A 14050-nucleotide genomic window follows, 5' to 3' on the forward strand; every position below is an offset into this window, starting at 1 on the left:
ATAACGCTCTGATTTAGAGGTAACAATATATCTGGATGCTTAAGTTTCTTTAAAAATTGTCCTAAGAAACTAGTAGGCTGTGTTTTACTCATACTAAGTAGGAACTCAGCACATCTATGTGATTAGCTGTTACTCTCTCTGTAAATCTTGCTCTAAGACAAGACGTATTTTACTTTCTATGTATAGTAATGAGGAATTGATAATGCTCATGTTTTGTTAACTTGAGAGGATACATATTTTATGATCGCTTACCTAAATTGTAGGCATTAAAGGCAACTTGGAAGGAACTACAGTCTTAGACTTGCTTGCCTTCCCAATATAGACATAAAAGTGTTTTTTTTAATCATTAGCATTTATTAAATATCTTAGTTCTTTGGTTTGGGTAGCCAACATTTGGTAAGGTGACTGATACATAAAAAGAAATAGCTTCTCACTCTTCTGTCAGTAATTTATTGGGAATGGGGAAAAATATTATATTTGCAGGTGACAAAACCCGAAAGTGCTTGGAAGTAGTTTTTAGCAAGAAAAGCAGCAGATTTATTTGATAAAATCGGTGGTCCAATACAGTGGAAAAGATGGATTACTGAACAGACTGTGCTGGCACAATTAACTCTTCATCTGGAATTAACGAAAATCTTAAAACTTGAAAAAATAACTTTCAGATGGAATAAAGACTTAAATTTTTTTATTTTATTGATTTATTTTTAATAGATCTTTATTGGAGTATAATTGCTTCACAATACTGTGTTAGTTTCTGTTGTACACCAAAGTGAATCAGCCCTGTGCATACACATGTCCCCGTATCCCCTCCCTCTTGAGCCTCCCTCCCACCCTCTCTATCCCACCCCTCTAGGTGGTCACAAAGCACCAAGTTGATCTCCCTGTGCTATGCTGCTGCTTCCCACTAGCTAACTATTTTATATTCGGTAGTGTATATATGTCGATGCTACTTTCACTTCACCCAGCTTCCCCCTCCCACCCTTTGTCCTCAAGTCCATTCTGATGTCTACGTTTTTATTCCTGCCCTGCAACTAGGTTCATCAGTACCATTTTTTTTGTTGTTGTTAGATTCCATGTATATACATAAGCATACGGTATTTGTTTTTCTCTTTCTGACTTACTTCACTCTGTGTGACAGACTCTAGGTCCATCCACCTCACTACAAATAACTCAATTTCATTTTAAAGACTTAAATTTAAAAGAGAAAACAAGTAAATCTTAAGGAGAAGCTGAGAGACTCCATGTACAATTCAGGGATTGGGGAAACCTTATCAAAGGCTATAAATTCATAGTCTGGTGAAAAAAAAAGATAGATATACTGGACTACACACAAACATAAATAATTCATTGGCAGAAGATCCCCTAAACAAAGTCAGTAGAGATGCCGTAGACTTGGAGAGATGACTGGGGTTCATGTCCATAATAGCCGAGTTCTTAAATATTTGACAAGCCATCCAGAAAAAACTGGGCAAGATATATTCTCATGGGTAATTTACAAGAGAGCAAATCCAAATTGCCAACAAACCTATGAAATAATGTTCAAAGTTTAGCAGTTAGAGAAATACTAACTGAAGTAACAATGATATGTCACTGTATTAGTTTCCTCTTGCTGCATGACACGTTACCGCAAAACAGAAACACAGTTCTAATTTGACTCAGTTTCCACGTGTCAGGAGTCAGGCATGGCTTAGCTGGGTCCTCTGCTCAGGGTCTTGGAAGGATATAAACAACTGGGGCCATCTTTTCTTTTTCTTTTTTTTTAATATAGGTGTTAGCAACCATGATCCTTTCTGGAGTTCAGGGTCCTATTCCAGGCTCACATGATGGTGGGCAGAATTTGATTCCTGCAGCTGTAGAACTGAGGCCCTCCATGTTCTTGCTGGCTTTCAGCCGGGGTCACTCTCAGATCTTAGAGGAACCCACAGCTCCCTGCCATGTGGCCCCCTCACAACATAGCATCATAGTTCTTTAAAATCAGCAGGCAAGTCTCTGGCTCCAGTCTGCTGATAATGGAACATAATCATAATAATTATAACACCATTGGCATATTTTTTTAAATAGAAGCAAGTTGCAGGTCCTGCCCACACTCAAATGATGTGACTCATTGGGGGTCATTTTAGAATTTTTCTTACCACAATCACTTCGCATCCATTAAATTGGAAATGATTTTGATTTTTTTTTTTTTTTTTTTTTTGTGGTATGCGGGCCTCTCACTGTTGTGGCCTCTCCCGTTGCGGAGCACAGGCTCCGGATGCGCAGGCTCAGCAGCCATGGCTCACGGGCCCAGCCGCTCCGCGGCATATGGGATCCTCCCAGACCGGGGCACGAACCCGTATCCCCTGCATCGGCAGGCGGACTCTCAACCACTGCGCCACCAGGGAGGCCCAATGATTTTGATTTTTAAAATTTCTTTTGATTTTTATTTATTTGGCTGCATCAGGTCTTAGTTGCGGCATGCAGGATCTTCATTGAGGCATGTGGGATCTTTCGTTGCGGCGTGTGGTCTCTTTGTTGCAGCACGTGGGCTTCTCTCTAGCTGTGGCACATGGGCTCCAGAGCACATGGGCTCGGTGGTTTGCAGCACGCAGGCTCTCTGGTTGAGGCGCGCGAGCTCAGTAGTTGTGGCCCACGAGCTTAGTTGCCCCGCGGCATGTGGGATCTTAGTTCCCCGACCAGGGATCAAACCCACGTCCCCTGCATTGGAAGGCGGATTCTTAACCACCGGACCACCAGGAAGTCCCCTGGAAATGATTTTTAAAAAAGCATTTATTGCTGGGAGCAGGCAAGAGATATGTGTAGGAAAGGGAACTTCTATCCATGACCATTAGAAAGGAGAGTTGTAGCCCTTAAAGTATCTCTTAAAAACAGATAAACTTTTTGACCCAGTAAATCTACTCTTGGGAATATGTTTTATGGAAATAAAGCCTCCAGTATCCAGTGACATATAATATAACATTTATTGCAGCATTATTAGCAGTGGCATAAAGCTGGAAGCAGAGTGAATGCCCATCAGTAGGGGGAGTGGTTGGATAGAGCATGCTACACCATGGACTATTCTATTCTACTCCTTTACAAAATTAGCTAAGTACCAAGTGATTTGGGGGGATTTCCTAGAGGTATTGTTGAGTGAGATAGGCTAGATGGAAAAAAAAAAATCGAATTCTCTGGGTGGGGGGGACAGTATCAACTCGCTTGTATACACATTTTTGTGTCTGATTGTAAAGAAAAATATGAAGTGATATATATTAGATTTTTTTAACATGGGAGAGGCGGTTGATAAGGATGGAAACAGGGTGCCAAGCAAAAGGAGAAAAGGAAACTTCCTCTTCCCAGAAGTCTGATATGTGTGGTATGGTCACATTTGCATGTTTATGTAAAACTTTGTTTCTCTGTGTAAATAATAATTAAAAAATACTATGCCCTTAAAATTGACTAATACATGGGAATATTTCCGTTTCTTTGTATAGAACTTTCACAGTAGATAATGAATATTTACAGAGTGTTTCATTTAGCTTTTATATGTTTTCTGTTGTCAAAATGTAAATTATCTGAAAGTCAATAACTGTCATTTAGCTGCCTTGAGTACAGAACAGTGTAGTGGGAAAAGATCAGGGGCTGGGGGGGCGGTCTGGAAGTAAGGAATAGATATTGTTTAGACATTTTTTTTAGCCCTACTAGGATTTAATCAAATACATAGCTCTTAATAAAGCTGTGACGTCTAGTTAAAAAGTTGTTTCTATGTCCAGAGTTAAATAACTTTTTATTTCAGCTTCTGTAATCCAAGTTATAATTTTGATAAATCTTCTGCAATGGGGGTTTTACAGCATGTAATGGAACTAATTTTTAAATGCATTTTATTCTAGTGTCTTTTTCTGAAGAAGAGAAATATCAGCTGCGAAAATTTGTCAATAAATCTTACCTGCTGGACAAGAGAGCCTGTCGTCAAGTGTACTACAGTTTGATTGATATCCTTCTGGCATATTGCTATGAAACTCGTGTCACCGAAGGAGAGAAGAATGTAAGTGCACGTGTGTCTGTGCAGGTTGGCATAGACTGTTGTATGGAGTAAACTGTATTAATGTCATGAGTGAGACCAGTCGTGATTAGTTACTTAGTGACGCCCTGGGCGGAGGTGCACAGGTGTGTTGGTGATGGGTACCAATAATGTTTTTATTTGGTCTTTTTTTCTTCTCTCTTGGCTTTAGTCTCTGCCAAATAGCAGAGTATGGAAGTAAAGCTGAGGGTAGAGAAAAAGGATATCCTGAGCTCTCATCTCTTTTAGGAGATGAACTGACCAAATGAGAGGGCTGTTGCTACACGACACTTGACATTGGCAAGGGGTAAACTTTACTATACCCATTTCTAGTCTTTCTCCGACCTGTCCGTTAACAGACGTAAGGTATAGTATTTTATAAAGAAAGGAATGTGAGCATTTATCTGCAGGTGTTCCTCAATTTTTTTTTTTTTTTTTTTTTTTGTGGGACGCGGGCCTCTCACTGTTGTGGCCTCTCCCGTTGCGGAGCACAGGCTCCGGACGCGCAGGCTCAGCGGCCATGACTCACGGACCCAGCCGCTCCATGGCACTTGGGATCATCCCGGACCGGGGCATGAACCCGCGTCCCCTGCATCGGCAGGCGGACTCTCAACCACTGCGCCACCAGGGAAGCTCTCAATTTAAATAGTGTGTGTACTTCTGAAAAATTGTATGTAAATCAGATTTTTAAAACCTGGATGGTATCTTTTTGGTATTCGGTAAAATCCTATTGTAAAAGTAAATCCTTCTGTAAAGTATGTTGTTTCTTAAATGATCTTTTTTAAAAAATATAGACTGTACTGTATCTCTTCTTAAACCACACTTGATTTTGTAAATGAAGAGCTAAACGTCTTTCTCACCTATGTCACTGATGGCATACATTTAAAACAAGGCTGGAAAACAAAACAAAACAAAACAAAAAAAACTTTCCAGGTAATGTGTCCCTGCATCTATTTTAATTTATTTTATTTATTTTTTGCGGTACGCGGGCCTCTCACTATTGTGGCCTCTCCCACTGCGGAGCACACGCTCCGGACATGCAGCCTCAGTGGCCATGGCTCACGGGCCCAGACGCTCCACGGCATGTGGGATCTTCCCAGACCGGGGCACGAACCCGTGTCCCCTGCCTTGGCAGGCGGACTCTCAACCACTGCACCACCAGGGAAGCCCCCTGCATCTATTTATAGTAGTCATTGCTCAAGGGATTTTTTTTTTTTTTTTTTTTTTTGCGGTACGCGGGCCTCTCACTATTGTGGCCTCTCCTGTTGCGGAGCACAGGCTCTGGACGCGCAGGCTCAGCGGCCATGGCTCACGGGCCCAGCCGCTCCGCGGCTTGTGGGATCCTCCTGGACCGGGGCATGAACCCGTGTCCCCTGCATCGGCAGGCAGACTCTCAACCACTGCGCCACCAGGGAAGCCCCAAGGGATTATTTTTGAGCTGTGCATATGCTTCCCTGTTTTTCATTAAAAAATTTTTTCAATTGGAGTAAAAGTTGATTTACAGTGTTTCAGGTTTACAACATAGTGATTCAGTATTTTTATACATTTTATTCCATTTAAAGTTATAAAATATTGGCTGTATTTCCCTGTGCTGTACACTATCTTTTTGTATTTATTTTATACATAGTAGTTTGTACCTGTTAATCTCCTACCCCATCATGCCCCTCCCCCTCCCTCTTTTTAAATTACACAAATAATTCATATCATTGTAAAGAAAAATACACACAGGAGGAAAATAATTAAAATTTCCTGTCATCTCAGCCATCGGAGGTAGCCACAGTTACAAGGTGATGTTTCTCTCCTAGGCTTCTTTCGTTGTGTATGTGTATTTACATTGGGTTATAATGTGTATACTATTATTTAACCTGCTTTTCTCACTCGCCGTCATAGCATGAGCATAGTGTTAGGATAAGGATTTGATATGGGCCAAACTTTTTGCTGCTCGGACTCTGAAAATTTCAAAGGTGACTTTTGAGATTTGCATTTGTCTCCAAAATGAATATTAATGAGTGTAACAAGGGCATACTATAACTGAACATGGGTTTTGTTTCCGCTCATCTTTTTAGAATACCATAATCAGGGAAAATGTTTTCGTTGACCTAAAAGTGCTTCATATTGCTTGAGAAGATGAGTGAGAGTGTTTAGTTATGCTTGATATAACTTCACATTTTTGATTTGATTCTTGGATTCACATATTTGAAATCATGAAGTCTTGCAACTTCAGGATCTTCTCTAGAATGCACTTATTCTCACAGGCATTCTCTCAAAGACCAAATTCTTGAGCAGCTTTCTAAGTGCCAGAAAGAGCACTTCAACATTATCTTTGAGTCTTTTGGTATTTATAGCATATTTGGGAGGCAGGTAACCTAGTTGAGAAGGACAGAAATTGAGCACGCATTGCTTTGCTTTAGTTTCAAAGTCCTTGCTTATGTGCTCTTGTGTTCTGGTACTCTTATCAGTGCAACAGCTTTACTTTATAAATTTCCAAGGAAAGTAGACAGAAACTTGCCTTTGATCTCCTTGACATCAGTAAAGCCATTATTTTCCTGCAGTCATAGATGCTTCTTAGGTTTTACATATGTCAATACTATTTATATATTAGTTGAATAAGTGGATATATTTGCTTTAGTTTTGAATGACTTTACCTCTAATGTGACACTATCCTTTTCTTCAAAACAATTAAAGGTTGAATCCGCATGGAATATCAGAAAACTGAGTCCAACACTCTGCTGGTTTGAGGTATGATTGTCAGTTGCAGTTGTTTAGATTTTGTTTGTTCAGAGTTATTTTTTTGTTGTTATTAGCTCATTTGGGGTAATTCAAGCAATTCCTTGACTTTTTAAAAGTGATAGCTTTATTGTACAAAGTTTTTTTCCATCTTTTTAATAAAACTGATTTAATTTTGTTACTTTTACTTTTTTTTTTTTTTTTTTGTGGTATGCGGACCTCTCACTGTTGTGCCTTCTCCCGCTGCGGAGCGCAGGCTCCGGACGCGCAGGCTCAGTGGCCATGGCTCAGTGGCCATGGCTCACGGGCCCAGCCACTCCGCGGCATGTGGGATCTTCCCTGACCGGGGCATGAACCCGCGTCCCCTGCATCGGCAGGCGGACTCTCAACCACTGCGCCACCAGGGAAGCCCTGTTACTTTTACTTTAATCATAGTACACTAATAAGGCCAGCTGTAGGGTATCTTGGAAGTTTGGAGAAGGAATGGGTATACTGTCCCTTGCAGGAAGATGTTGGGTTGAGTTTGAGGCGTGTATGTAAGTCGGCATATATTGGGGCTCAGAGCTCAAAGATGGGCAGAAAATCTAGGTGATATTACCGTTAAGTGTCACTTACCACCAGGAGCTGTGCTAATAAGGCTTTTATGTATATGACTTCACCTATTCCTTTCTATTGAAGTCTGTGAGATAGAATTATTGGTATTTTACAGATGAGGAAACTTAAATCATATAGCTTAAATAACTTATCCTAGGTCCTACAGTTAGTATGTTTAGATCTGATAACTCTTATAATATAGTAATAATCGCTTTTATATCTATTTTGTAGAAAATAGTTGTGTAGGGCTCACCAAATATAGCGAAGAATGGTATCTTTAAATTTACTAGTTCTGGGACTTCCCTGGTGGTCCAGTGGGTAAGACTCCACGCTCCCAATGCAGGGGGCCCGGGTTCAATCCCTGGTCGGGGAACTAGATCCTGCATGCATGCCACAACTAAGAGTTCATGTGCCGCAACTAAGGAGTCTGCATGCTGCAACTAAGACCTGGTGCAGCCAAAATAAATAAATTTACTAGTTTTGAACACACTGTTGTCCATCAAAGCAGAAGCTTTAAAACAGTGTTTATTTAAACAGTTGATCATTGCATCATCTATTAAGGCAACTAGTTTTGTTTCTGTTTTTTTTCCAGTTTGAATCCTAGACAGTGTACATTTTAAGTTGGAAAATCAAAGTTGTTTCATGGCATCACTTTATTCAAATAATAGATAACATGTAAACAGGAACTGAAACACTTTAGCAAAGAGTCTTGCTATTCGTGAATGTCCATGAACCAACAGCTTGACCAGTGTCCTCTGCTGGGAGCTTGATGGAGAGTCAGACTCCCATTCCAGACCCTCTGAGTTAGAATCTTTAGCAAGATCTCCAGGAGTTCATATGCATATTTAAGATGGAGAAGTGCTGTTCTCCAGACTTCCCTTGAGTTCTACATATTTCCATAATCAGCATATAATGGAGAAACTGGTTTTTGTAATAATTGCATTGATTATTCCAATATAGAAAACAAAGGAGTTGGTGACTAGATAATTTCATAGTTTAGTTATAAAAGTCTGCATGAAGAGATTCACCTATTTATGATTTTATTTTGACATTTTTATTGTTTTTGAGATAACTTAGAATTGCCAGACATGTAACTAGCTCTGTGAAACTTTTATAAGTGTTTAGTTTTTTGCCAGAATTTTTTAGAAATTTATCATTCCTTTTTAGATATAAAGTATCCTCTGTTGGGTACTCAGTATTCATAATCAGATCACTCATTTGTTAAGGATGAATATACATGGAAGTGATGTATACTCCCTTACTTTTAATTTTATATTTTAATTTTTATATGTGGGTTACATTTTTAATACATTTTTAATCAAAACCGAATTAAAAAACAATTTTGTAGAAAATACCTTTGTTTAGTGTTTTTGGTAAGTTTTGCATTGTTAATGGTATCATTACCATTAACCATTACCATTCAGGATAAAGCCTTTTTTCCAGAAATGAGTAGTTTTCTCTTTAAAAAGTGAAAGCAAATTACTGAAGTAAATACCGTGTATTACTCATGCCCAAAGCAAAAAAAACCCCAAAAAACAAAAAATCAAAAGAGGGGGAAGGGGGAACTGAGAACACACTTCACTAAAGAGTTCTATATTTTTCATCTGCATTATCTCGAATGGTCCTAAAAGACAAAAACATGAAACATATATCATTTAGAAATGTCTTTTATGTGCATCTGTATTTTGTTAGTGCCATGTGTTTTACATTCATATTGGTAATTCTTAAAAGACTTTTTAAAACTTTCCTGCTACGTATGTGATTTCTAAGGAGCATTTGTGATACGTTGATAAAGTATGAGAAATTACAAAGACTGAGATAAAAATTTTATTGTAAGGTTTACAGAAAGAGTCTCACTTCACGGCTTTGTATTTGTCTTCCACTTGGCTTCATGTTGATCCAAACTTAGTTTTTAATTGAGAATAGTTTTACATTTCATTGTGTGCTTTTGTTTTGTGTAATATGGAAACGATTACTCATTTAAATGATACTTCACAGACTTGGACTAATGTTCATGAAATCCTGGTGTCTTTTGGAAGAAGAGTGTTGTGCTATCCACTTTACCGCCATTTCAAGCTGGTGATGCAAGCCTACAGAGACACTATAAAGGTGTTGCAACTAGGTAAGATGTTACTATGCTTGCAAATTTGAGAGTGAAAAGTTAAACACTTTTAGTCTGTGAGGATATAATCATGATTTTTGCTTTTTTTTTTTCCCATACAAAAAGAAGTAATGAAAATCATCCCATCCAACCACCTTTCCTCCCAGGTATTATATAAAGTAATAGTCCCTCCATATAGGTGTATAATCACACAGAGAAGTATGGTACTCTTTTCAGAGAGGAGTGGGGAGGGTATGTAGAGACAGTTTCCCAAACCATCTTGTGTTATAGTAGATTGTACCGTGCAGTATTTCTGTGTCATTCAGGTACCTGTAATTTTCTAGGCATTATTCTAGGCTTGTGAGTATAATAATAAATAAGTTCCCTGCTCCTATGAAGTTTACGGTTTTGCCAGGGTGACAGATGGTAAGTAAGTAAGCAATTCCAACATTGAGTGAAAAGTTCTCTGCTGGAGGAAGGACAGTGATCATAGGAGGGGGCATGGAACCTGGACTTGGGAGATCAGGAAAGGCTTTGCAAAGAAAGCACAGCTACTCTGAGGACTTTTGACTATTGCTATATCAAACCCGAAAAGACAAATATTTGCTATTTTTAAGGATGTGGCAAATTCTAAGCTCTGAAACAAATTCCAAAGTGCCTATAACAGCATCATTGGATTAAGTATATAGTTTCCAAGGTAATGACTTTGAAGGGGCAACATCCATTTGTATGTCTTAATTCTGGCACATTTATTCAAAAGTCACTTGCTGTACTTTATGGTCGTTTCTTATATTTTTCCTCCGGGAGTCTTATCATTTCTTTGTCCTTAGATAAAAATGCTTCTGGGGGTTTAATTTTCAGACTTGAGGATAAGAAGGAGAAAGAAAGGAAGAAGTTCTTTCCTTTATATCTAGGTGACTTCATTGGCTTAACGGGAAGAATCACATCTCTTAGGTTTTATCCCTCCTAGAGGTTTATCTTGGTTTTTCTTTGACTTCTGTGTAACCTATAGTCTTCTTGCTCTGGGGGAAAAAGTCATGTTTGAAGTAGATTCTTTCAAAGTAGATAATAATTGTAAAAGTGAATCATAGTTAAACGGAAGATACTTTTTTATTCATCCTGTTGGTTCAGACTGGCCATATTTTATTTTAAAGGATTGTTGATTATAGGACAGCAGAGCTACTACCTTTGAGGAATCTGTCTTCTTTAACAGTGGAAACAAACTGCTTTGTTTTTTTTTTTTTTTTGCATGTTCTTTCTTCTTGCCTTCTGTCCAAGATATTTTTTGAACTGCAAAAATTACCTTGAAAAATGAATCTACTGTAAATGACTGATTGTTGAACTTGAGTTACATCACAATTAATTTCTTGTTTAAGTCATGCTAGATTATCCGCACATTATTCATAGATTTAAACAGTGAGAATGCAGTTGGTGATTATCTTGTTATATCATGGCTTCGAGATGGAAAACTGGCAAAACCCCCACATGCATGTGTGTGCACACACACGCGTGCACACACACCCTCTTACTTGTTACTTTTCATTCTGGGAAATAATCTAGTTCTCTGGATTTTTATTTGAAAAGTAAGCAGTTCTGTGATTCATAACCAAAAATAAACTTGATTGCCTTGACTTACACTGTAGTCAATTACTCACAGTTTTAGTAGGTTGGAATTGAAAATTTAGACTTAACTTTCCATCATTATCTATCTGACAAAAAATAGGCTTATCAGCTATGTTGTAATAGCAACAGAAAACCTGAGGTAGCACGCTGAAAATGAATACCAACCGTCTATAAATCATGCACAGTATGTTCTGTGGCTGATTTAGGTTGTGGCTCGTTAGTGCTGAAACAGAGAGCTGCATTGTCTAGAGTTCACACCATAAGCTAAGGGGATGACAAGTTCTGGATGAGGTTTGAAACCTTTGTTCATACAGGTGGGTGACACTGGGATGCCTTTAATGCCATGGAAGAGTCTCAGTTGTTTAGACACCTTGTAATTTAAGTGCAGGTAGCTCTGGTTTGGCATTTAATGTTTTCCAAGAATGAATTCGTGCCTACTTATAATTCAAAAGAGTGATCACACTTTTATTATAAAGGTCAGTATAGTGCTTCCATAGTTGAAAGTAATAAATAAGTCTTGCCCCAGAAGAAACACCAAACTTAAGTGAAACACGCTTCCAGAACCAATGAAGGAAGGCTGGTGTCAGAATCCACAGAAGATTGACTGAGAGCTCAGTTTTTAAACAGCCATGAATTTGCTTTACCTGACTTCACGGAGGCCTTTACAAAGATTCTTTACTGGGCCTTTGGCTATTTTCAATTTTACATTCTCTCTGCTGTACCTTCCCCACCCCGGAAGACTGTACACTCATCTCTCACTGTTACTGTATGTCTCGCTCAAATTCCTGCAAGGCCAGAAAACCTACTTTGTCCCTGTAAGTGTTATTTTAGTGCTTAACATAGGGCCTTGCATGTGGAATTGCTCTCCCTGAATTGACATTCTTGGGGCACATGATCATCCCCATTTTTTCTGTCTGTTCCTGTCTCTTTAGCAATTTTCACTTCCTCCTCCTTGTTCCATTCTTCGGAGAACAGTGGGAAGAATCCTTCATATGGAAGCATCACTTAGGTGCTGTTACTCACTGAAAAATCAATGAACAAAAGGAATCAAAAGAGAACAGCTTTTCTAATATGTCTTAAGAAATTTTATTCTCTTTAGAAGTGACATAGTTTAGTATTTGATTATACATTGTTTATACAACTTACCGTTTGTACTCCTGTCTACTACGTTTCATTCAGCTTTCTAAAGGGATTCTTTACTCTTCTTTCATACTCTTGTGCCGCTATTGAACATATAATGTAACTGTTAGATTGAAAGGGCTAAACTTCAAGGGGTAAAAGGGGAAAAACTTAATTTTTTTCTCCCCGTTCCCCCTTTGAGCTCATTCTGTGGAGTCCTTCTTTGATTGTTTCTGGATGGAATCTATATCCTATAAATATCACATCACACACGTATATCCTATAATATATGATAACTATTCTGTAACTGTTTCTATTGCTTTAGATTATCAGAGGAGTCTGATTTCAGTACTCGAAGTGTTTCCTTTGAACTTGATTAAAAAAATAAATCTTGCCTTCCCCAGCTCGGGCCTGCGTCAGGCTGGGAAGCCAGCAGTGGGGAGGGGCCCGCTGCCCTGCTGCACAGCACTGCTTGCTTCCAGAGCTGCCCTCCACTTGGCCGCGGGCTGTTCCTCCCTGCTTCTGCCTGGGGGCCTGTGATCAGGTTCGGGTCAGACACCAGGCTTTATATCCCCACAGCTTCCGGGCCAGGTAGGTTACATTCTCCAGGGTTCCCCCCCAAAACCCCCTTTCTCTTGGGGGTTTAAGGTGGTAGGAAAGTACCTTCTCCCCTCCCTCCTGAGTGGTGGTAGAAACCCCATAGCACTCCAGCCACCTTATCCGAAGAGACTTTCTGGACGTCTTTACACTTAAATTCCCGGAGGTGAATATTGTTCTAAGGGGTCATAAATCAGTTTTTAGTTAGTGTCTCTACAAGCTTAGCACAGAGGGTTTTAGCATCTCTTGTTACTATATGGGGACACTCGATATCTCTTTTGTCCTTTGTGAGCCTTATTGGAAGTGAGTCAGAGAGTCCTGCCTTAACGTGCTAGCACAGTAGGCATTCTAGCTGCAGCGCCCTGTTGACTCCTTTCTGTGTGCCAGCGCTAGGCTCAGTTCCTCATTTCACCCACACTGTCTTCCTGAGAAGTCGGGATTTCTGTCTCCATTTTGCAGACAGAAGACAAGCTCAAGGAACTTCACTCCACTTGCGCAGGGTTACCCAGCTAGGAGTTGGCGGAGCCTGGACTGGACTCCTGGTCTGTCTGACTCAAAGTCTGTGCCCTTTGAAATGTTGAAATAGTTATAGTAAAGGAAATTATATGAAGCCAGGATTCACTTCACAATAATCCAGAGTGGGTCGGGGGAAAGTGGGCAGGGTGTGGAGGAAACAAGGCTGGCCACGAGTTGGTACTTGCTGAAGCTGGGTAAGATGAGCACTTGGGGGTTCACCGACCTGTGGTCTCTCTTTGTACATGTTGTGATCTTCCTTTATTTAAGTCTGGACTCTTAACCCCTGTACATCTGTGTTTTAAATTTATTCACCATTTTGTAGAAAACATTATACTTTTTGTTCAGACAGTTGTATAAATTTTTTGGGCTAATGAAAATACACATTTGAAGGTATTATTATTTCTGGTTCTGTTTTGTTTTTAGGGCTAACCAGAAACCTGCCTTTCCATGAACATTTGGGGTCTGATGCCTAGTGGCTGCATGGCAGACTATAACCTAAGAAACAGGCTTCTGGAGATTAGTTATTGTTACCAAGTAAAAGCTGGCATTACTTCATATAATTAATAACCCTTACATATTAGTCTCACTGGGCTCAATAATCAATTTTTCAGAAATGACTGCTTTACTAACATCTTCTGTAGATAGTTGTAATAACACAATCAATGTGAAAGAAAAGAACCACAGCACAGGACTTGGGGGCTGATCTTTTCCTTTAAGGAAAATGATTGTTCAAGAAACTG

General features: G+C 39.4%; 1 protein-coding gene across 1 annotated transcript in view; it reads left to right on the top strand.

The window, feature by feature from the left end:
• The window catches only part of SHQ1 (SHQ1, H/ACA ribonucleoprotein assembly factor), a gene marked incomplete at both ends in the record, with an annotated part of 88387 nt that overhangs the window by 25272 nt on the left and 49065 nt on the right, over nucleotides 1-14050 (top strand). Inside the window, 3 exons of the mRNA XM_079712577.1 lie at nucleotides 3864-4018; nucleotides 6719-6772; nucleotides 9353-9476. Coding sequence (XP_079568703.1) covers nucleotides 3864-4018; nucleotides 6719-6772; nucleotides 9353-9476 — 333 coding nt within the window. The remainder of the gene's footprint in view (nucleotides 1-3863; nucleotides 4019-6718; nucleotides 6773-9352; nucleotides 9477-14050) is intronic.

Source organism: Hyperoodon ampullatus (assembly GCF_949752795.1).
Source record: "Hyperoodon ampullatus genome assembly, chromosome: 10".
Lineage (NCBI taxonomy): Eukaryota > Metazoa > Chordata > Mammalia > Artiodactyla > Ziphiidae > Hyperoodon > Hyperoodon ampullatus.